Source organism: Sphaeramia orbicularis, chromosome 1 (genome assembly GCF_902148855.1).
Source record: "Sphaeramia orbicularis chromosome 1, fSphaOr1.1, whole genome shotgun sequence".
In the NCBI taxonomy this organism is placed as follows: Eukaryota; Metazoa; Chordata; class Actinopteri; order Kurtiformes; family Apogonidae; genus Sphaeramia; species Sphaeramia orbicularis.
Window position 1 is genome coordinate 14890073 of NC_043957.1, and position 23585 is coordinate 14913657.

A 23585-nucleotide genomic window follows, 5' to 3' on the forward strand; every position below is an offset into this window, starting at 1 on the left:
ATTATAACTTTATACCTTCATAAGCCTCAGAATCAAACTCACCTTTATTTGCTACATTTATAGTCCACTACAGTGGTGACGCTTGTATTTTTATCATATCTTTTCGTTGATTCTAAAAGTCATTTCCTAATGGTTCTCAGTCCCTTTTGGTCTCTTTCTGATTCTTTGGTCGTTGGTCCTGTGGTGTTATTTCTACTTGTTAAACAGAGGAAACTAAATAAAGGCCCGACTCACATACAAACATGCAGATAAAGGCCTGGTACCTCCTGAAGCTGAAGAAATACAATATACTGGGAATCCTAAACCTGTATTTACCTCCGCCAAGGAAGTTATGTTTTTGCCAGGGTTTGTTTGTTTGTCTGTCTGTTTGTTTGTCTGTCCGTTAGTGTGCAACATAACTCAAAAAGTTATGGACAGATTTGGATGAAATTTTCAGGGTTTGTTGGAAATGGGATAAGGAAGAAATGATTACATTTTGGTGGTGATCGGGGGGGGGGGGGGCACTGATCAGCCTTGGCGGAGGTCTGCGCTCTCCAAGTGCTTCTAGTTTGGTTTATTGATGAAAGGGTCTTCTGCTATTGAACTGGAATAACACCATGTCATGAAACTCAAACACAAACAGATAGTGGAGGAATGTTCTTCTTCTCTGACTCTGTAGGACGTGTCATCAGAAAATAAACGTGATATATTTTACTTAACTGAATCAGTCTATTATACACTTTTCACTGTTATTAGGTCATCTGAAATCAAACAAATAGATTTCATTCAACAGTCAGTGCAACAAAATTAGGGTTCTCAGTCCGGTACAGTGTGTAGTAGTGCAAGAGAATTTTCAAGTTAAATAGAATTCACAGTATGAAAAGAAATAGGAATAAATACACAGTTGTAAAAGAAAAATTCTCAGAATATAATGTAAAGTATAAATATCTAGAATAAAAATCTGAAGTATAAATAAACAAGGTGCAAAAGGCCTGAAACCTTGAGGAAAAAGGTGAATCATCAGTGGAACTGTGTCTTTTACAGTAACTACTTTATATACTTGATATATTTGAATAAGACATTTCTCCAGAGTTTATAGTTTACAGTCCTTACTCTTTTTTTATGTATCAGCTTATTACATAAAGGCAGGGTGCAATTTGTCAAAAAAACAGAGGAGGGGATCTTTTTTTTTTTTTAAATCAAGAAAAAAAAAGAAGAAATCAATAGGCCTAAGTCTTTTTTAAATTAATGGTAGGCTCTATTACATGTAGAACAGTTGGACATTTATCTTTAATGCAAACTAAAAATACTTGAAACATTTAATTTTCTGTGACGGCCACACCTGCAATGTTGGAGATGGTCTAATTAAGTTTCAGGACCATGGATAAGGGCTGATCACGCCAATGTGGGAGAGGATTTATGGCCAACAGGCAAGTCAATCAGAGTGTAAAATGGAACATAAAACCTAGAGAGAGAGAGAGGTACATCACTGTATTTGTGGAGAACTCCCTCCCCCTGCTCTTGTTAATTATTCCCCCCATTTTACTCATCTCCTCCCAGCACCCCCATCTTAGGATTCATTGATCCCCCATCTTATAAGCGACCCTATGGTCACTCAGAGTCAAGTGAGTCATGTAAGGACATCATGACAATAACAGAAGTAAGTGAAAGACAAGAGACAGTAAACCAAATCAAAGAGTCACACAATTAAGGTCAACAACTTTTTGCAGGTATGTTGTTAGAAAAAAGATAGTTAACTTCCGGATAGACTGTGACGTAACATGCAATATTGTCCCTATGCAACTGCTAAATCCTGACACAACTAGAAAACACAGAGAAAGTACTTATGTACAACAAGAGCAGATTAAAACCATTTTAACTTCTTTGTCTAACTCCCTTCTTTGTCTCGTGTCCTTACCCAAACGCCCCCTACTGTATCTTAACTTTCAGGTAACAAAAGATGACTGTTAAAACCTGGGGCTCATCACTCAATCATAATGCCCTTTGAAGAGACTGGAGGTATCACTTGACAAATGGAATCTACCCTATAAAGGTGGATCTTGTCAGAAGCTCTGGGTCTTTTCTTTACAATCACCACTTGTGTGCGGAACTGACCTGTCTTTGCAAAGAAATAAAAACCTTGTCGGCAGAAGTCTCTATTTCATTATTCACCAGCAGCAAAGAATAATTTCCACAACAGTGATCCACAAGCTGAAAACACGTCAAGAGATAACAGATGTGCTTATTTCTGAAAACGGACCACAAACTTTTCAGTCAAAAATGGGAGTCTGAACACAGAACATCTTTGTCTGTATACTCACAAAGCAATGGAAAGGCAGAGTCAGCAGTCAAAACAGCAAAAAGACTCATGGAAAAGCTGCAACCACAGGACAGAATCTATACTTGATCATCAAAACACTCCAAGCCAGGGTCTCAACACAAGTCTGGCACAAAGGAGACACTGTTGGAGCTGAAAGTGTCAAACAAGGAACAGGAACTGATCAACAACATCACTCAATCATAATGCCCTTTGAAGAGACTGGAGGTATCACTTGACAAATGGAATCTACCCTATAAAGGTGGATCTTGTCAGAAGCTCTGGGTCTTTTCTTTACAATCACCACTTGTGTGCGGAACTGACCTGTCTTTGCAAAGAAATAAAAACCTTGTCGGCAGAAGTCTCTATTTCATTATTCACCAGCAGCAAAGAATAATTTCCACAACAGTGATCCACAAGCTGAAAACACGTCAAGAGATAACAGATGTGCTTATTTCTGAAAACGGACCACAAACTTTTCAGTCAAAAATGGGAGTCTGAACACAGAACATCTTTGTCTGTATACTCACAAAGCAATGGAAAGGCAGAGTCAGCAGTCAAAACAGCAAAAAGACTCATGGAAAAGCTGCAACCACAGGACAGAATCTATACTTGATCATCAAAACACTCCAAGCCAGGGTCTCAACACAAGTCTGGCACAAAGGAGACACTGTTGGAGCTGAAAGTGTCAAACAAGGAACAGGAACTGATCAACAACAGACAGAGGCAGGAGAAATATTACAATTGTACAGCAGTTTTCAGACAGGAGACAGTGTTTGTGTACAGCCATTTGTGCCTTGCAAAACCTGGAAAGTGGCAAAAGTAATTAGACCCCTGAGCCATAGATCATACAAAGTGGAGCTGAAGTCTGGCTGGTGTTTTGAGGAGAAACCATTGCCATCTCAGACATAAGCAGTGCCCACCCACTCACACTGCCCAATGAGGGACTGAGACAGAAACACAAACTGTTGCAACTGTCAAACCTACCACTACACATGACCAAAGCACTACTACTACTACAAGGTCAGGTCGTCAAGTTAAGAGACCTACTTATCTGAAGGACTATATTAACTGAGAAACGCAATGAGATGTTTAAATGTTTGGTTCAATCAATCAATCAATCAAATTTTATTTATATAGCACCAAATCATAACAAAAGTTATGTTCTGACACTTTACATATAGAGTTGGTCAATACCAGACTCTAAGCCAATTTACAGAAACCCAACAGAATCCTCTAGGAGCAAACACTTGTGACTGGTGACAGTGGCAAGGAAAAACTTCCCTTTAACAGGCAGAAACCTCGAGCAGACCCAGACTCCTGGAGGATGGCTGTCTGCCTTGACCAGTTGGGGTTAAAGAGAGAGCGTAAAGGAGGAGAAAAGAGAGCGATAGAGATAGAGAGAGATTGGGGGAGAGGGAGAGAAGGGGGGAAGTAGGGGGAGATACATGGATGCAGTTGATGAACATATAACTGAACTAGAACATCTATGGAACTATATAATAAACACTATCATAACTATATGGATAAGTGAATGATGACGATGAAGGCAGGAGAGAGGCAGGACCACAGCAGCAGGTCCAGAGATTGGTTGTACAGTATGGTGCTGTTACAAAAAAACAAAACAAAAACAAAAAAAAGAAAAAATGGATGAAGCTAATATGAATTACTGATTGCATAGTTTATTTTTGCACTAAATGTATTATTAGAGTAACAGCAAGTGTTATGGACTGTTATGGGTTACCTGAAGTAAGGTCCTGAAATGATATATTACCTTAGATTATATTATCTTACTTTTGAGTCCAGAAGAAACACTGTAATAAGTTTGCTGAAGTATTGATGTTGAAATGTTGTTGTACTGTGAATAATGTTTATTGTTTTACAAAGAAAATGTGCAGGTTGGAAATAAAAAGTGAAAGGATGTAATGAGGTTTATTGTATTGTTTGTTTCCAGGGGGACTGGTTGGAGTGTGACGCAGACCCGAAGCAGGGCTGGCTGTAAGCACTTGTTATGAAGCAATGACTAACATTTAATAGAAGTTCTGAGTAAGCAAGTAAGTAAGCTTTAACCGTCCATTCTGTATGGTTTATGAAATGAAACTGAATGAAACACTTAATACTGTAGTTGTACACAGTTTTCTCATCTTCTGGAATCAGGTTGTGTTGCAGCAGTGAAAAACTCACCAGCAGCTTCAAAGAGGCTCCTCGAATGCACCACCACAGTGTAGTTCAGTAATTAGGCTAATTGGATTCATTCATATGCATCTGCTCATAACTTTTTAATGCGCTGGTCCTATAAAAAGCTCAGCCTAGTTAAAAGTTAGGTCAGAAAGATCAGAGCAGCTCTGAGACATCTGCTCATGTCCAAATGTGCCCATGTCCACCCACAGGCCTCGGCCTCCATCACTTTATTCAGTCAGATGTTAATTCTATGCTTTTAATCGACCAACGCACCTCGTGTTAAATATTCATGACTTGTGGTTAAAGGCGAATATGGGGAATCGCTTTGATGTTTCTTCTCGTCCGCACCTCCATCAACTGGCAAACAAACAGGAATTCCACGTGACGCTGACGTGTAGATGAGCCTCAAACCAGGGCAAAGGCGCCAACACACAGACCTATATACTGTACAGCATGAGGAGTCCCTGAACGAATCACTGAGCACTTCACAGACACTCGGAGATGGCTGCATTAACAGGAAAGACTGAAATACTTCATGGCTCCAGTACAGTTTGGATGTATCTGTTCTTTATTTTTACTTTTACTCCTATATAAAATATAGGAGTAAAAATAAAGATTATTTTTACTTTTAAATGACACAGAAATGTAAAAATCAACATTAAAAAAAGACTCACCAAGATGTAAAAACATGAAAATGACAAAGATCATGACGGAACAAAATTTACCTAAAAAATACAAACAAGAAAACAACATAGCAAATGAGATGAAAACAATGAAAATGACAAAGCATATGTGTACATTTTCATTGTTTAATAAAATGTTTAATAAAACATGACAAACGTGATTGATGAAATGACGTCTGATATCTTCATATATCACACATGGATTAAACTGTTAACTGAGAACATGGATTAAACTGTTAACTGAGAACTGTATCCACTCACTTTTTACAGATAAGTCTAGTGTAATGTTTCCAAATAGAAACTAATCATTTCACCTAAAACACAGGCTGTTTCATCATGAAACCCCAACACTGCTGCAATGGGAAATAAATAAATTCAACATATTAAGACTTAGATTGAATACTAATAATACTATAAAAAGATTTGGGATGGAAGTCAGAAACATCTGAAAGATTAGAATCAATGCACATGGTTTGGTTTCACTTGATTTCACTCTTACTGTTAATTGGTTGAAATTGTTGAAATGCTGTTATTGTGTTTGTCTGTGGATGAGATCACATGTAATAAGAGAAGACTGAGATGAATCAAATCTGACAATGAATGAGGTCATTAAATGGACGACAAAGGTGATGAAACTAAACTGAACATTAAACCAAGAGGAATCAGACACTGTATTCAGTAAAAAATCCTGCAAATGTCTGACATGTAAAGACATTACTCATTCATCAGATGATTCATTGACAGACATCAGATGAGAGGAGATGCATCCAGGACCAGACAAATTATTATTATTATTGTTATTATTATTATTATTATAACCATGGACAGATTCAAGTTGACTCAAACTAAGGACATGAGGGGCAGACAAGACGTGTCCTGGAGACAACCTGGTCCAGTTCCAGGTCTAGGTCTAGGATGAGGAGGTGAATGTCTCCATCGTCTGGTTATGACTCCACAGTGAGGTAAACCCAAAATTAACAGCAGCAGGAACTTCTGAGATAGATGTCACTGAGCTGATGATGGTTTCATTGGACTGTGTGTGAGGACACACTCTCTGGAATATTTGTTCTTGTGACTCCACCTTCTGGGGGGGGCACTGTCTGCTGAGCCTGGAAAACGAATGAGAAGCTGAGATGGAAAGAGACTCTACGACACTGGCTTTGAATCCCAGCAGCTCCGAGGCACTGGCGAGGCAGCGATGGAGGGGGTGGGGGTTGGACATGCACCGCCTGCAGATAGAAAACGACAACCCCAGACCCACATAGACCAGACCTGCGTAGACCAGACTGGAACAGACTCTGGTCTAGATCCACCACCAGCACTGGGACATTACTCATCATTTACTTTTCTTCTTCTCTTTTTCTTTTTCAGGATTATTTGAATTTTTATAACATGACAAACTTTTCCATATTCTCACAGCCTTCCAGAACTGTAGAGGAGCTGATTTTCCTCAGGTTTCTTAAGAAAACACTTGGACAAGCCGACAGTTTTTGGAATGATCATCAAAGACATGTTGCATAACTCTGGTGTATCTGAATAGGTTCAGATAAAAACAGATGATCTACATCCACAGCATTTGAGTCATAAATGGATGTGATGGTTCTTCAAAGAACATCTGAGGATGAGGACATGGATGCTCATGTAAAACATCACCTCAGCCTGGAGCAAAAACATCTGTCATTTAAACCAGGAAATCAGATACAACGGATACAAATAGAACAGAGGTGTTTGTTACCTGCGGATGCCACCCCCACCCCCTGGAGCAGCTTCACCAGGTGACCTCACCTGTTTCAACCAGAAAAACCTCAGTGTGTGAATCTAGACCAGATCCAGGGTCAGTTTTGTCACATGATTTTCACTTTATTCTACTGATTTTTATTCCTTTCCGGTCGATGTAAAAGACATTTTAAGCTGGTTTTAATCACCTAAATATCTTAATTCTTTTAATTTTGTAGAGAAACTGTTCACATTAGGCTTAAAGAGGCTTAAATACTGAATAACAACCGCTGAATATTTATTTTTGATGTTATTTCTCAGTTTACTTTTATATCTTGACATAAGATGTTAAACTGAAAGTATACTATTCATCTACAGAGCTAACAACTTTACATTAGCTTCCTTTAATATAGACATTTATTTAAGATATTGTATTAGGTTACCTTTCCCTGTGGCTAATATTATGTTAGCTTATTTTTTGCTGTTGATGTTACTACATTTAGCTTACCTTTTATCCTTCTAGCCCTAGATGTGAAATTTGTGCGTCACTAGAATTATGTTGCATTTCCTTTTGAATACAAATATAATTTTATAATGCTTTTAATGCTTTTATAATATAATTTTATAATGCCTTGTCAATGTACCTGACATGTCCATTGTGACCGATAGAGTTACATTAGCTTATGTTTTAATGCCACAGTATTTGATAGAACTATGTTAACTTACTTTTTAATTCCTATGTGGCTACTACATTAGCTTACCTTTTACATGCACTGCACTCGACAAGTTAACTTAGGTTTTATATCCACCGTTACTTACAATGCTACTTTAGCTTTCTTTTAAATGCTAAACTGTTTGATCATGCAGTGTTAGCTTAGCTTTATATCCATGGTGGCTCATAATGTCAGATGGCTTTGTGTTCATCAGGCTGTTGTAGCTTCTACCTTTGCTTTTTGGCTCCTTCTGGTCTGATTTTAACTGAAATCTAATTAAATTTTGGTCCATTCCTTCTAAGAACCTGTGAGTTTAGATAATGCCACTGAGTTGCAGAATTTCTCAGAGAAGATCTGGACCAAAGCTGGACCACGTGGACTCATCATGTGATTGAAGTTGATATAACTTGTTAAAACGTTCTTGTCTCTGACCTGGTGATGGTGCCTCCAACATCAACAACCGCCAACAAACCCCACATCTGCCTCCTTTCTGTCCTGATCATGACCAGTCTGGCGCTGATGGACGCCTACCTCGTGGAGCAGAACCCTGGTCCCAGGAGGCTCAGCGTCTGCATCACCGTTTTGGCGGGAGATGCTTGCTTCCTTGTCGTGCTCCGTTATGTGGGTGTCTGGGTGGGGTTGGAGGTGCACACGGCCCGCCGAGGCTATGCCATGATCCTCTGGTTCTTCTACATCTTCATCCTGGAGATTAAAGTCTACTTTGTGTATCAGAACTATAAATCTGAGAACGAGTCGGCTGGTGTAAACAGGAGGGTGCTGACGCTGCTGCTGTCGGTGTTTACACCCATTGTGTTCCTGACACTGGCCGCTGTTGACCATCTGGAGTATCTACGACCGTACAAGAAGAGAGAGGAGATTCGGAGCCGACTGTTCTGGGTGGTGGTGGACCTGCTGGATGTTCTGGACGTCCAGGCCAACCTGTGGGAGCTGCAGAGAGATGGGCGCCCCCTGTGGGTAGAGGGGCTGACCTTCTTCTACTGCTACATCCTGCTGCTGGTGCTGCCATGTGTTTCCCTGAGTGAGATCAGCCTGCAGGGCGTCAACATCGTCCCACATAAGATGATGCTGTACCCCCTGGTCAGCCTGGCCTCCATCAACATCACCACGCTGCTGATCCGGGGGGGGAACCTACTCATATTCCACGACCTGCGAGTGTCGGGGGTCATGATGGCCAAGAACATCATCGCTATTGTTGTAAAGAGCTGCAGTTTGGTTCAGTACAGGAAGCACCAGCCAGAGACTCCTCCCCCAGGGAAGGATGAGGAGCAGAAGAAAGATGCCCCAACCACCGTCGCTGCCGTCCAGACAGTGCTGGTGCCCAGAGTGGTGATTGAAGACTTCACCTCCATACCAGAGGAGGAGGAGGAGGAGGAGGAGCAGGAGGAGGAGAAGGAGGAGGAGGAGGAGGAGGAGGAGGAGGAGGAGGAGGAGGACAGTCGGGAGAACCAACAATGATCCACAGAAGTCCAGAACCAGGGTGACCCCTGATCTGAACTTGGTCTAGACACGAGCATGGAGAGCAGATTTATCTTCAGAATTCCACTTTTGAACTTCACTCTGGTTCCTCCAGATACTGACCAGAGTAGAAGAAGAACCAGACACTAAACCAGGGGTGTCAAACATATGGCCCGTGGGTCAAAATTGGTCGTCAAATGGTCCAATCCAGTCTGCTGAATTTGTGACATGCCAAAATTACACTGAAGATATTAATCAGTGATTAACCAATGATGTCAAACCCATTTTAGATCAAGTTCCACATACAAAACAATATGATCTGAAGTGGATCAGACCAGTAAAATAACATAAGAACTTATAAATAATGACAACTACAAACTGTTTTAGTGTAAAAAAAAAAAAAAAAAAATATATATATATATATATATATATATATATAAGATTACATGAAAATTTTTACATTTATGAACTATCCTTCAACAACAATGTGAATAACCTGAACAAATATGAAGAACCAGAAATTTCTAAAGAAAAATAAAATTAATTTGAACAATATTTTGTCTGTTACTGAATGTTTCATGTATTCATAGATCCACTGTGATCTGTAATCAGACAATTAAAACATTTTGACATCAAACCAGAGACAATAAACTCAAAATAATGGACAAACTTTAATGTGTGAATGAATACTAGTTAAAGCAATGTATGGTTTTCATCAAAAATTCATTTTCAAATTTGTAAAACCCCAGTGATAGCCTCATTATCACTAATGCATTAGTCTTTCTGTGCTTACGCCCCTTAATCACTTCCCTCACAGTGAACAACTTCGAAGATGACCCCATCATAAACACACTCCACTTGTTTACATAACAAACCGAAATGTCACTCTGGCCTTTTTGGAAATTTTGTCGCAAAGTGCATTGTGGGAATGGGAATTCCACGCAGCCGCAGTTTTGCTGTCTCTTTGTGAGAGCTGAACTCAAATGTTGCTTTTACCTCCATCCACCGACTATACTCATTCTATTCTTTAAAACAACTCTAGTGGACTGTATAATTTTACGTTGTAGCAATCTGGCTTGTTCGAATCTGTGAGAAACCACTTTTGCTTGGTCACCATTCCCACAGTGCACTTCGTGACAAAATTCCTGAAAAGGCCTGAGTGATGTATCGCTTTGTTATCTCGTGATACGAATCAATTTATTTTGTTATTTCATAGTAGAAGATGCTAACAAGTGCCACTTCCTCCACATCGCTGCCTTCAACAGCTGTTGCTGACGTGTGCTGTACAGAGCAGAACACACATTCAACAACAAGTTACCGGTAAGTTACAGTAACTACAAGTTCTGTTAGTTTGGTTACTGCGTGTTTAAGGTTCAAGGGGTCATATGTTAGTCTGAACAGATGAGAGTTTGGCCAAGTTACCAACTAACATCTATCCAGTTGCTTCAGCTAACGAAGTGTTAGCTGCTTGCTATTGCTCCAGTAATGCTCATGGACACTTTACTGTCAGAATCACAACCTAACTTCATGTTAATGTTATTGAGCTGACAGACACCAGTCGGGCTTTTCTACACCGGCTTATATAGAGTAACGTTAATTTAGCAGGATGTGTTGTATAACGTTTAAATGTTCAATTTTTTTTTTTTTTATTTCCGTAATAGTGCTTTGTGTCCTATGTATCGGATGCACATTATGCATAGTAGTGCAGTACAGTGCGTAACAATCATCAACTCAAAAGCAGATGTGACTATTAAATAAACTGGAACTATGACAAGCCTTTTATATTTACAGTTAATGAAGGGCCAGCAGTCAAAAGATGAACAACTTTTTTTGCAGCTGCTAACAAGTATGACTATATTCCTGTTTTTTTTTTTTTTTTACAGCTCACCATAGACCAGTTTCTGTCAGGCTTGAGGCAAAGGAGCATCGTGAGGAGAACCTAACACAAATGGCATACATGTGTATGTATGCACGTGTATGTATATGTATACATGCGTGTGTATGTATGTATGTGTGTACATATGCATGTATGTTGTATGGTTTTTGACTTTACAGATTATTCAAATAAATTGTATCTTGTTTGATGAATAACTCGTGTGCCCCTCTCAGTCAATCCATTGTAACCTACACAACAGACTTAATGAAAGCACCCACAGGAATCACTCAACATGCAAGTTTTCATCAACACAATTGATAATTTTGTTTTCTTTTTTTAATTATTGCAAAAATACGATTTCTCATAGAGACAACAGGACATGGCAAGGCACTACATACATCAGTATTTACAAAAAACTCAAGGCATTAAAATAATGCAATATTCAGAATGATAAAACATGAATAAAAAACAGGCATTAAATAATAAATACATTTCAGAATGCAATTGACAATTATACACAAGGGGAACACCTCATACCTCTCTGTCAAATCTGCCAAATGTCTGTACATGTTGGACGTCTGTGGAACACACTTAGGAGTAGCCTAAGACTTCATGGATTAAGACTCTTCACTCACAAACTGCCAGTCATAAAATGTTAGTGGCCAGCAGCCTGGTAAGCACAGTAAACCATCTAATCTGTGAAATAATCTAGAGGTCAGAATGAAGCAACTACTGTAACTGAGTATTGGAATAAGGTAAATATGACAAGGTACACATGCCTAAAATAAGGCAGCTACACACCACATTACAGTATTTGTTGAACTTTATCCAGATACAGTGTACTATGGCAGTGCAATGTACAAGAACAATATTTGACAAACTCTTCAAAAACATCTGCACCATAAGAATGTAAATCTTTTTTGTGTAAATGAACATTAAGGAGTGAATCTGCATCTCAACAAAAAAAAAAAAAAAAAAAAAAAAAAAAAAAAAAAAAAAAATATATATATATATATATATATATATATATATATATATATATATATATATATATGTATATATATATATATATGTATATATGTACACACACACACACACATACATACATATCGGCTAAAATTTGCTTAGAGGTCTTATTTATGTCTTTGTGCATAACAAATCAATATAAGTGAATCCCCAAAGGAACTTTGTGTTGGTAAATGCAAGTTATGCAAATTTACAGGATTTCAGTTCTGTTGCAACATGTTGATGGTCATATGAACTATGTTTTCAGGTCAAATATGTCCAATTTCATCACAATTAATGCTATATATTCATGTCACAAATGGCCAAGTTATATTTTAACTGAATTTACCTGAAAAATAAATATTCTATTATTTTAGATTCCCCAATTTTTCTTACAAGATTATATACTACATATCACGTTTTATTTTTACAGGTTGCAATATGGAGTATCGTGTTGATCCATCCTGCTTATGTTACGCCAATACATACATTAAGAATGTCACACGTCACTTTTTAAATCATTAGTATGATGATAAACTATACAGTAAATAATTATGATACTAGTTTTTGCACAGGGATCATTTCTGGAAACGGTGACATGGCTGCCGAACATCAGTATGATGGGATCCATAACAACCATGTCACATCCGTCCACTGCCACATTTTGTGTTTTTGTTAAGCTGTTATTGTTTTAGATCCATAATACTAACATTTATGAATAAGAGGATAATTAGCAATAGTAAGAATATAAGTTTATTACTAATAAAGTACTGGTACTGACCAGATCATCATGGGTAATGTCATGTCCGTCCACTGTCACGTCCGTCCACCAGCAAAAATTTTCACATACACATGCTATTCAAAATCTAATATTTCTGAAAATAGAGCTTCCACTGTCAAATAACATCAGTAGTCTGTGCACAAATGTATTAGCATTATTTCAACACAGTTCAATGCATTTCTTACAACTTTTTTTTTTTTTTTACAAAAATGGCCACTCATTTGACCCCCTAAGTAAATTTTAGCCGATATAGATAAATAGATAGATAGATAGAGAGAGAGAGAGAGAGATACTCAGTTTGTGTACTTTACCTTGTCCTCTGCCATTTGTGTTAGGCTCTCCTCAGAATGCCCTTTCCCTCAAGCCTGACAGAAACTGGTCCATGATGATCTGTAAAATAAAAAAAGCAAACAAAAAAACCCAAAACAAGTTAATGTAGTCATACTTGTGACCAGCTGCAAAAAGTTGTTCACCTTTTGACTGCTGGCCCCTCATTAACTGTAAATACAAAAGGCTTGTCATAATTCCAGCTTACGAGGGCTGTTCAATAAGTTCATGGCCTCACCCAGAACAGAACAACACAGACTGATAATTTATATTTTATTTTTCAACATAATCTCCATTTACAGCAATGCACTTGGTCCATCAATGTTCAAGCATCACTATCCCATCACGAAAGAATGTAACATCCTGTATTATAACAACCAGTATTTCTGGGTGAGGCCATGAACTTATTGAACAGCCCTCGTATTTAATAGCCACATCTGCTTTTGAGTTGACAATTGTAACGCACTGTACTGCACCACTAAGCACAGCGTACATATGACATGTACGACACAAAGCACTATTAGGGGGAATAAATAAACATTTGATTAAACGTTACACAACACATCCCGCTACATTTAAGATAGCCTACATAAGCCAGTGTGTCAATGCCCTGAGACAAGGGAATAATAATGAATAGATGCAAGGACACGTCTTTCTTCTTCCCACATTTCTTTATGACTGAAATTATGTTACAGTTAAATTGTACAACATGGACATGAATATAAGTTTAACAAATAAATGACCATGCATGACACCACACAATCAGGTCCAGCACATACGAGCATACAACTCCTATTCAACACATTAGCGCTAGGATGCTAACTTTGCTAGCAAAGCTAATTCAGTGTAATAAACATAGTGGTAGGATGCTAACTAGCCAACAAGCTGTTTCTGTAATAAAGTGTATAGACCAAACAACACTTTGCAATTCTTAAGAACTAGTTTGCAATTGCCTAAACTTCTAAATATTTTTACTTGAGGCTGTTTTCTATCATTTCTATAACGTTACCATACCTGAAACAGGAGAATAATAATGAATAGATGCAAGGACACGTCTTTCTTCTTCCCACATTTCTTTATGACTGAGAAGACACGTGACTCTTGGCCTAAACATTAGCATAGAGCTCTCCCTACTGGTCTCGTCTTGTAACACATTAACACATTTGGTCATAAGGGTAGAAAAGCCCGACTGGTGTCTGTCAGCTCAATAACATTAACATGAAGTTAGGTTGTGATTCTGACAGTGAAGTGTCCATGAGCATTACTGGAGCAATAGCAAGTAGCTAACACTTCGTTAGCTGAAGCAACCAGATAGATGTTAGTTGGTAACTTGGTCAAACTCTCTTCTGTTCAGACTAACATATGACCCCTTGATCCTTAAACACGCAGTAACCAAACTAACAGAACTTGTAGTTACTGTAACTTACCGGTAACTTGGTGTTGAATGTGTGTTCTGCTCTGCACAGCACGTTTTTTTTTTTATTGGCAAAACATTCAAAAATAACAGTACAACAGTGCCTTATAACAAACATGGCATTGTGAATTTGCATCGGCAACGAATGGGAACAATTAAATTTCAAGAAATAGAGAGATAGAGAAAAAAGAAAAAAAATCAGTCTGCAAGGGGAGGTTAGTTCATTGTTCATTTGAATCCAGGGGAATGTCACATAAATAAGAGTGAAGTTTTACAGCTTTTGGTCTTTTCATACATTTTAAGGATTTCAAGTACAATTTGAGTTCATTTTTGAAAACACAAAAGTTGGGTGGGCATTTTTGACATTTGCATTTGTGAATACAGAATTTAGCAATACATAAAATCACATTAATACAGAGTTCTTCTTTTTTGTTATTTACCAGAACACCAAATGTTATGTCATCTCTTGTAAAATAATATGTAGATGAAGGAAATATTTCTTTAAACCAATTTTGTAAGTCTGTCCAAAACACTTGCACCATACGACAAAAGAAAAATAAAAGGTCTGTTGTTTCAATATCGGTATTGCAGAATGTACAACTGTTATCCTGTACATTGAAACGAAGTCTAAGTAACTCTTTTGATGGGTAGATATCATTCATTATTTTGAAGTGTGTTTCCTTGGCTTTGGGAGCTACAGGAAAGGATAAATACATTGTTCTTAGCTTTGAAATTGTACTTTTGTCGAATTTGAACAAAATGTCATTTTTATTTTGTAGACCAGGGAAAAATTAATCAGTAAGACATTTTCTAATAAACTGCACAGCACATGTCAGCAACAGCTGTTGAAGGCAGCGATGTGGAGGAAGTGGTACCTGTTAGCATCTTCTACTATGAAATAATGAAATAAATTAATTTGTTATCACGAGATAACGAACTTTGTTATCTCGTGATAACGAATTAATTAAGTCATTATCACGAGAGAACAAATTTCTTTATCTCGTGATAACGAGATAATTAAGTCGTTATCACGAGAAAACGAACTTTGTTATCTCGAGATAACGAGTTAATTAAGTCGTTATCACGAGATAACGACCATAAAATTATGTATTAGCCATGGCCGTTCTCAGCTTCCGTATTTTTGTCATGTTATTAGATAAATATTGATTCTGAACTTCTCCAGATGATGTACATGGTGCAGCTGCAGTTACAGTGTAGTGGTTGTAGTTGTCTTAACTGGGTTTCTTGCTTTAGTAATAACAATATACACCTTCAATAATTGAAATGCCCATGCCTTGTTATTTTACATTTTTTGGTATAGTTTCGATGGTTTTTATTATAGTGACATCACAGTAGTGATATTAAGAAGTGGATCATTTGAGTGAGTACCCACTGAAGGCTCAGGTACTAAATATACACCACTGAGTTTTAGCAGACGTTAAAGGAGTCGTATGCAGGTTCGTGACCAAAACTGGCTTAATTCTTTATTAATTCTTTAATACATTTAATGAATCAATCACATCCACATTTTGATTGAAAACAGCAGAACACACAGACTGACCCTGGTCTTGTCTGATCTGGCCCTGGTCTGGTCTGACTGCGGTCAAGCCAGCTGACTCTTCTTTTTCCGCGGTCAAGCCAGCTGACTCTCCTTTTTACGAAGTCAGTCCAGCCGCTCCAACATTTCCAGTGCTCCCGTATTACAGACTTTACGGTAAAAACACGGAGGTGGTTGAGAAAGTCAGCGCAAGGATGCTACAGCGTGGATCATCTTCCGGTTTTCAAAATAAAATGTGGGTTATTGATGGGCAATAAACAGACGTGTCAGTGTGATTCTTCACTGGTTTTTAACCATTCTATCGTCCGCGGTGACTTGCCGTACGTGTTTGCTGGTAGCGGTGATTCAGGATACACCCCAGACCCTTTGAACAGATTAAAACATTTTGTTTCAATCTCTTCAATGAATATTTATCTTGTACTGAGCTACAATGCTAACATTTACAATGTTAATTTCATTAAAAATAGGGAAATTATTCAAATGTAATAAAAAGAGGTGTAACTCAACCAGCCCATGGAGTACTACGATCCTGCAGTGATTTGGGGTCAATAGGTCACATGACCTGCAAGCTATTGAGCTAAAATGCTAATACTTACATTAAAAAAAATCATTTAAAATTGCAACAGTGTTAAAACGTCACAAAAATGACCGTAACTCATTCAGCCAGTATCCTATTACAATTCTGCAGTGATTTTGGGTCAATAGGTCACATGACCTGAAAGCTATTGAGCTAAAATGCTAATATTTACACTAAAAAATTCCTTAAAAATAGCAACAGTGTTAAAACGTCACAAAAATGACCGTAACTCATTTAGCCAGTACCGTACTACGATCCTGCAGTGATTTTGGGTCAATAGGTCACATGACCTGGAAGCTATTGAGCTAAAATGCTAATATTTACACTAAAAAATTCCTTAAAAATAGCAACATTGTTCAAATGTCACAAAAATGACCGTAACTCATTCAGCCAGTACCGTACTACGATCCTGCAGTGATTTTGGGTCAATAGGTCACATGACCTGGAAGCTATTGAGCTAAAATGCTAATATTTACATTAAAAAAATCATTTAAAATGGCAACAGTGTTAAAACGTCACAAAAATGACCGTAACTCATTCAGCCAGTATCCTACTACAATCCTGCAGTGATTTTGGGTCAATAGGTCACATGGCCTGAAAGCTATTGAGCTAAAATGCTAATATTTAAACTAAAAAATTCCTTAAAAATAGCAACAGTGTTAAAATGTCACAAAAATGACCGTAACTCATTCAGCCAGTACCGTATTACGATTCTGCAGTGATTTTGGGTCAATAGGTCACATGACCTGCAAGCTATTGAGCTAAAATGCTAATATTTACATTAAAAAAATCATTTAAAATGGCAACAGTGTTAAAACGTCACAAAAATGACCGTAACTCATTCAGCCAGTATCCTACTACAATCCTGCAGTGATTTTGGGTCAATAGGTCACATGGCCTGAAAGCTATTGAGCTAAAATGCTAATATTTACACTAAAAAATTCCTTAAAAATAGCAACAGTGTTAAAACGTCACAAAAATGACCGTAACTCATTCAGCCAGTGCCGTACTACAATTCTGAAGTGATTTGGGTCAATAGCTCACATGACCTGCAAGCTATTGAGCTAAAATGCTAATATTTTCACTAAAAAAATCATTAAAAATAGCAACAGTGTTAAAACATCACAAAAATGACCGTAACTCATTTAGCCAGTACCGTACTACAATCCTGCAGTGATTTTGGGTCAATAGGTCACATGACCTGGAAGCTATTGAGCTAAAATGCTAATCTTTAGACTAAAAAATTCCTTAAAAATAGCAACATTGTTCAAATGTCACAAAAATGACCGTAACTCATTCAGCCAGTACCGTAATACGATCCTGCAGTGATTTTGGGTCAATAGGTCACATGACCTGAAAGCTATTGAGCTAAAATGCTAATATTTACACTAAAAAATTCCTTAAAAATAGCAACAGTGTTAAAATGTCACAAAAATGACCGTAACTCATTCAGCCAGTGCCGTACTACAATACTGCAGTGATTTGGGTCAATAGGTCACATGACCTGCAAGCTATTGAGCTAAAATGCTAATATTTTCACTAAAAAAATCATTAAAAATAGCAACAGTGTTAAAACGTCACAAAAATGACCGTAACTCATTTAGCCAGTACCGTACTACGATCCTGCAGTGATTTTGGGTCAATAGGTCACATGACTTGGAAGGTATTGAGCTAAAATGCTAATATTTATATTTCAAAAATCATTAAAAATACCAACAGTGTTAAAACATCAAAACAATGACCGTAACTTGTTCAGCCAGTACAGTACTACAATTCTGCAGTGATTTTGGGTCAATAGGTCACATGACCTGCAAGCTATTGAGCTAAAATGCTAATATTTACATTAAAAAAATCATTTAAAATGGCAACAGTGTTAAAACGTCACAAAAATGACCGTAACTCATTCAGCCAGTATCCTACTACAATCCTGCAGTGATTTTGGGTCAATAGGTCACAAGACCTGCCAACTATTGAGCTAAAATGCTAATATTTACATTAAAATAATCATTTAAAATGGCAACAGTGTTAAAACATCAAAAAAATGACCTGGCTGAACGAGTTACGGTCATTTTTGTGACATTTTAACACTGCTGGTATTTTTAAGGAATTTTTTTAGTGTAAATATTAGCATTTTAGCTCAATAGCTTGCAGGTCATGTGACCTATTGACCCAAAATCACTGCAGGATATTATTACGGTACTGGCTGAACGAGTTACAGTCATTTTTATGATGTTTTAACACTGTTGCTATTTTTAAGGAATTTTTTAGTGTAAATATTAGCATTTTAGCTCAATAGCTTGCAGGTCATGTGACCTATTGACCCAAAATCACTGCAGGATTGTAGTACGGTACTGGCTGAATGAGTTACAGTCATTTTAATGATGTTTTAACACTGTTGCTATTTTTAATTATTTTTTTAATGTAAATATTAGCATTTTAGCTCAATAGTTGGCAGGTCATGTGACCTATTGACCCAAAATCACCTCAGAATTGTAGTACAGTACTGGCTGAACAAGTTAAGGTCATTTTTAAAATGTTTTAACACTGTTGCTATTTTTAATGATTTTTGTAATGTAAATATTAGCATTTTAGCTCAATAGCTTGTAGGTCATGTGACCTATTGACCCAAAATCACTGCAGAATATTAGTATGGTACTAGATGAATGAGTTACGGTGATTTTTGTGACATTTTAACACTGTTGCTCTTTTTAATGATTTTTTTAGTGTAAATATTAGCATTTTAGCTCAATAGCTTCCAGGTCATGTGACCTATTGACCCAAAATCACTGCAGGATAATAGTCCGGTACTGGATGAATGAGTTACGGTCATTTTTGTGATGTTTTAACACTGTTGCCATTTTAAATTATTTTTTTAATATAAATATTAGCATTTTAGCTCAATAGCTTGCAGGTCATGTGACCTATTGACCCAAAATCACTTCAGGATTGTAGCACCGTACTGGCTGAACGAGTTACGGTCATTTTTGGGATGTCTTAACACTTTTGCTATTTTTAATGATTTTTTAAATGTAAATATTAGCATTTTAGCTCAATAGCTTGTAGGTCATGTGACCTATTGACCCAAAATCACCTCAGAATTGTAGTACGGTACCGCCTTAATGAGTTATGGTCATTTTTTTGATGTTTTAACACTGTTGCTATTTTTAATGATTTTTTAAATGAAAATATTAGCATTTTAGCTCAATAGCTTGCAGGTCACGTGACCTATTGACCCAAAATCACTGCAGAATTGTAGTACGGTACTGGCTGGATGAGTTACAGTCATTTTTGTGATGTTTTAACACTGTTGCTATTTTTAATTATTTTTTTAATGTAAATATTAGCATTTTAGCTCAATAGTTGGCAGGTCATGTGACCTATTGACCCAAAATCACTGCAGAATTGTAGTACTGTACTGGCTGAACGAGTTACGGTAATTTTTGTGATGTTTTAACACTGTTGCTATTTTTAATTATTTTTTTAATGTAAATATTAGCATTTTAGCTCAATAGTTGGCAGGTCATGTGACCTATTGACCCAAAATCACTGCAGAATTGTAGTACTGTACTGGCTGAACGAGTTACGGTCATTGTTTTGATGTTTTAACACTGTTGGTATTTTTAATGATTTTTGAAATATAAATATTAGCATTTTAGCTCAATACCTTCCAAGTCATGTGACCTATTGACCCAAAATCACTGCAGGATTGTAGCAGTACACTGGCTAAATGAGTTACGGCCATTTTTATGATGTTTTAACACAGTTGCTATTTTTAAGGAATTTTTTAGTGTAAAAATTAGCATTTTAGCTCAATAGCTTGCAGGTCATGTGACCTATTGACCCAAAATCACTGCAGAATTGTAGTACGGTACTGGATGAACGAGTTACGGTTATTTTAGTGATGTTTTAACACTGTTGCTATTTTTAATTATTTTTTTAATGTAAATATTAGCATTTTAGCTCAATAGCTTGCAGGTCATGTGACCTATTGACCCAAAATCACTGCAGAATTGTAGTACTGTACTGACTGAACGAGTTACGGTCATTGTTTTGATGTTTTAACACTGTTGGTATTTTTAATGATTTTTGAAATATAAATATTAGCATTTTAGCTCAATACCTTCCTAGTCATGTGACCTATTGACCCAAAATCACTGCAGAATTGTAGCAGTACACTGGCTAAATGAGTTACGGCCATTTTTATGATGTTTTAACACAGTTGCTATTTTTAAGGAATTTTTTAGTGTAAAAATTAGCATTTTAGCTCAATAGCTTGCAGGTCATGTGACCTATTGACCCAAAATCACTGCAGAATTGTAGTACGGTACTAGCTGAATGAGTTACGGTTATTTTTGTGATGTTTTAACACTGTTGCTATTTTTAATTATTTTTTTAATGTAAATATTAGCATTTTAGCTCAATAGCTTGCAGGTCATGTGACCTATTGACCCAAAAATCACTGCAGGATTGTAGTACGGTACTGGATGAATGAGTTACGGTCATTTTTGTGATGTTTTAACACTTTTGCTATTTTTAAGGAATTTTTTAGTTTAAATATTAGCCTTTTAGCGCAATAGCTTCCAGGTCATGTGACCTATTGACCCAAAATCACTGCAGAATTGTATTACTGTACTGGCTAAATGAGTTACGGTCATTTTTTTGATGTTTTAACACTGTTGCTATTTTTAATTATTTTTTTTAATGTAAATATTAGCATTTTAGCTCAATAGCTTGCAGGTCATGTGACCTATTGACCCAAAATCACTGCAGGATTGTAGTACGGTACTGGCTGAATGAGTTACGGTCATTTTTGTGATGTTTTAACACTGCTGCTATTTTTAATTATTTTTTTAGTGTAAATATTAGCATTTTAGCTCAATAGCTTGCAGGTCATGTGACCTATTGACCCAAAATCACTGCAGAATTGTAGTACTGTACTGGCTGAACAAGTTACGGTCATTGTTTTGATGTTTTAACACTGTTGGTATTTTTAATGATTTTTGAAATATAAATATTAGCATTTTAGCTCAATACCTTCCAAGTCATGTGACCTATTGACCCAAAATCACTGCAGGATTGTAGCAGTACACTGGCTAAATGAGTTACGGCCATTTTTATGATGTTTTAACACAGTTGCTATTTTTAAGGAATTTTTTAGTGTAAAAATTAGCATTTTAGCTCAATAGCTTGCAGGTCATGTGACCTATTGACCCAAAATCACTGCAGAATTGTAGTATGGTACTGGATGAACGAGTTACGGTTATTTTTGTGAGGTTTTAACACTGTTGCTATTTTAAATTATTTTTTAAATGTAAATATTAGCATTTTAGCTCAATAGCTTGCAGGTCATGTGACCTATTGACCCAAAATCACTGCAGAATTGTAGTACTGTACTGACTGAACGAGTTACGGTCATTGTTTTGATGTTTTAACACTGTTGGTATTTTTAAGGAATTTTTTAGTTTAAATATTAGCCTTTTAGCGCAATAGCTTCCAGGTCATGTGACCTATTGACCCAACATCACTGCAGAATTGTAGTACTGTACTGGCTAAATGAGTTACGGTCATTTTTGTGATGTTTTAACACTGTTACTATTTTTAATTATTTTTTTAATGTAAATATTAGCATTTTTGCTCAATAGCTTGTAGGTCATGTGCCCTATTGACCCAAAATCACTGCAGGATTGTAGTACGGTACTGGCTGAATGAGTTATGGTCATTTTTGTGATGTTTTAACATTGTTGCTATTTTTAATTATTTTTTTAATGTAAATATTAGCATTTTAGCTCAATAGCTTGCAGGTCATGTGACCTATTGACCCAAAAATCACTGCAGAATTGTAGTACGGTACTGGCTGAATGAGTTACGGTCATTTTTGTGATGTTTTAACACTGTTGCTATTTTAAAGGAATTTTTTAATGTAAATATTAGCATTTAACTCAATAGCTTCCAGGTCATGTGACCTATTGACCCAAAATCACTGCAGGATTGTAGTACGGTACTGCCTGAACGAGTTACGGTCATTTTTGTGATGTTTTAAAACTGTTGCTATTTTTAATTATTTTTTTAATGTAAATATTAGCATTTTTGCTCAATAGCTTGTAGGTCATGTGCCCTATTGACCCAAAATCACCTCAGAATTGTAGTACAGTACTGGCTGAATGAGTTACGGTCATTTTTCTGATGTTTTAACACTGTTGCTATTTTTAATGATTTTTTAAATGTAAATATTAGCATTTTAGCTCAATAGCTTGCAGGTCATGTGAACTATTGACCCAAAAATCACTGCAGAATTTTAGTACGGTACTGGCTGAATGAGTTACGGTCATTTTTATGATGTTTTAACACTGTTGCTATTTTTAATGATTTTTTAAAATGAAAATATTAGCATTTTAGCTCAATAGCTTGCAGGTCATGTGACCTATTGACCCAAAATCACTGCAGGATTGTAGTATGGTACTGGCTGAATGAGTTACAGTCATTGTTTTGATGTTTTAACACTTTTGCTATTTTTAATGATTTTTTAAATGTAAATATTAGCATTTTAGCTCAATAGCTCGCAGGTCATGTGACCTATTGACCCCAAATCACTGCAGGATCATAGTACTACATGGGCTGGTTGAGTTACACCTCTTTTTATTACATTTGAATAATTTCCCTATTTTTAATGAAATTAACATTGTAAATGTTAGCATTGCAGCTCAATACAAGATAAACATTTATTGAAGAGATTGAAACAAAATGTTTTAATCTGTTCAAAGGGTCTGGGGTGTATCCTGAATCACCGCTACCAGCAAACACGTACGGTAAGTCACCGCGGACGATAGAATGGTTAAAAACCAGTGAAGAATCACACTGACACGTCTGTTTATTGCCCATCAATAACCCACATTTTATTTTGAAAACCGGAAGATGATCCACGCTGTAGCATCCTTGCGCTGACTTTCTCAACCACCTCCGTGTTTTTACCGTAAAGTCTGTA

At 36.8% G+C, this 23585-nt stretch overlaps 2 protein-coding genes across 3 annotated transcripts in view; both read left to right on the forward strand.

The window, feature by feature from the left end:
- LOC115433868 (NACHT, LRR and PYD domains-containing protein 12-like) overlaps positions 1-5144 on the forward strand; it is a 40359-nt gene extending 35215 nt beyond the window's left edge. The window contains exons 14-15 of one of the 2 annotated variants that reach the window (XR_003937448.1): positions 4251-4350; positions 4784-5144. Coding sequence is in view for 1 of the 2 variants with exons in the window: in XM_030155533.1 (XP_030011393.1) it covers positions 4251-4298 (48 nt within the window). In the remaining variant the exon portion in view is untranslated. Of the gene's footprint in view, positions 1-4250 lie in introns of both variants that reach the window. The other variant, XM_030155533.1, reaches the window with a different exon arrangement.
- Positions 5145-5728: 584 nt separating this feature from the next.
- On the forward strand, positions 5729-9065 carry LOC115417361 (transmembrane protein 121-like). Its single transcript, XM_030131292.1, has one exon. The coding sequence runs from the start codon at positions 8028-8030 to the stop codon at positions 9063-9065; it is 1038 nt and encodes a 345-aa protein (XP_029987152.1). The 5' UTR covers positions 5729-8027.
- The last annotated feature ends 14520 nt before the right edge of the window (positions 9066-23585 follow it).

Coding starts and splice junctions, on each gene's coding strand:
- LOC115417361 (XM_030131292.1), top strand. CDS start 8,028: ATGGTGCCTCCAACATCAACAACCGCCAACAAACCCCACATCTGCCTC.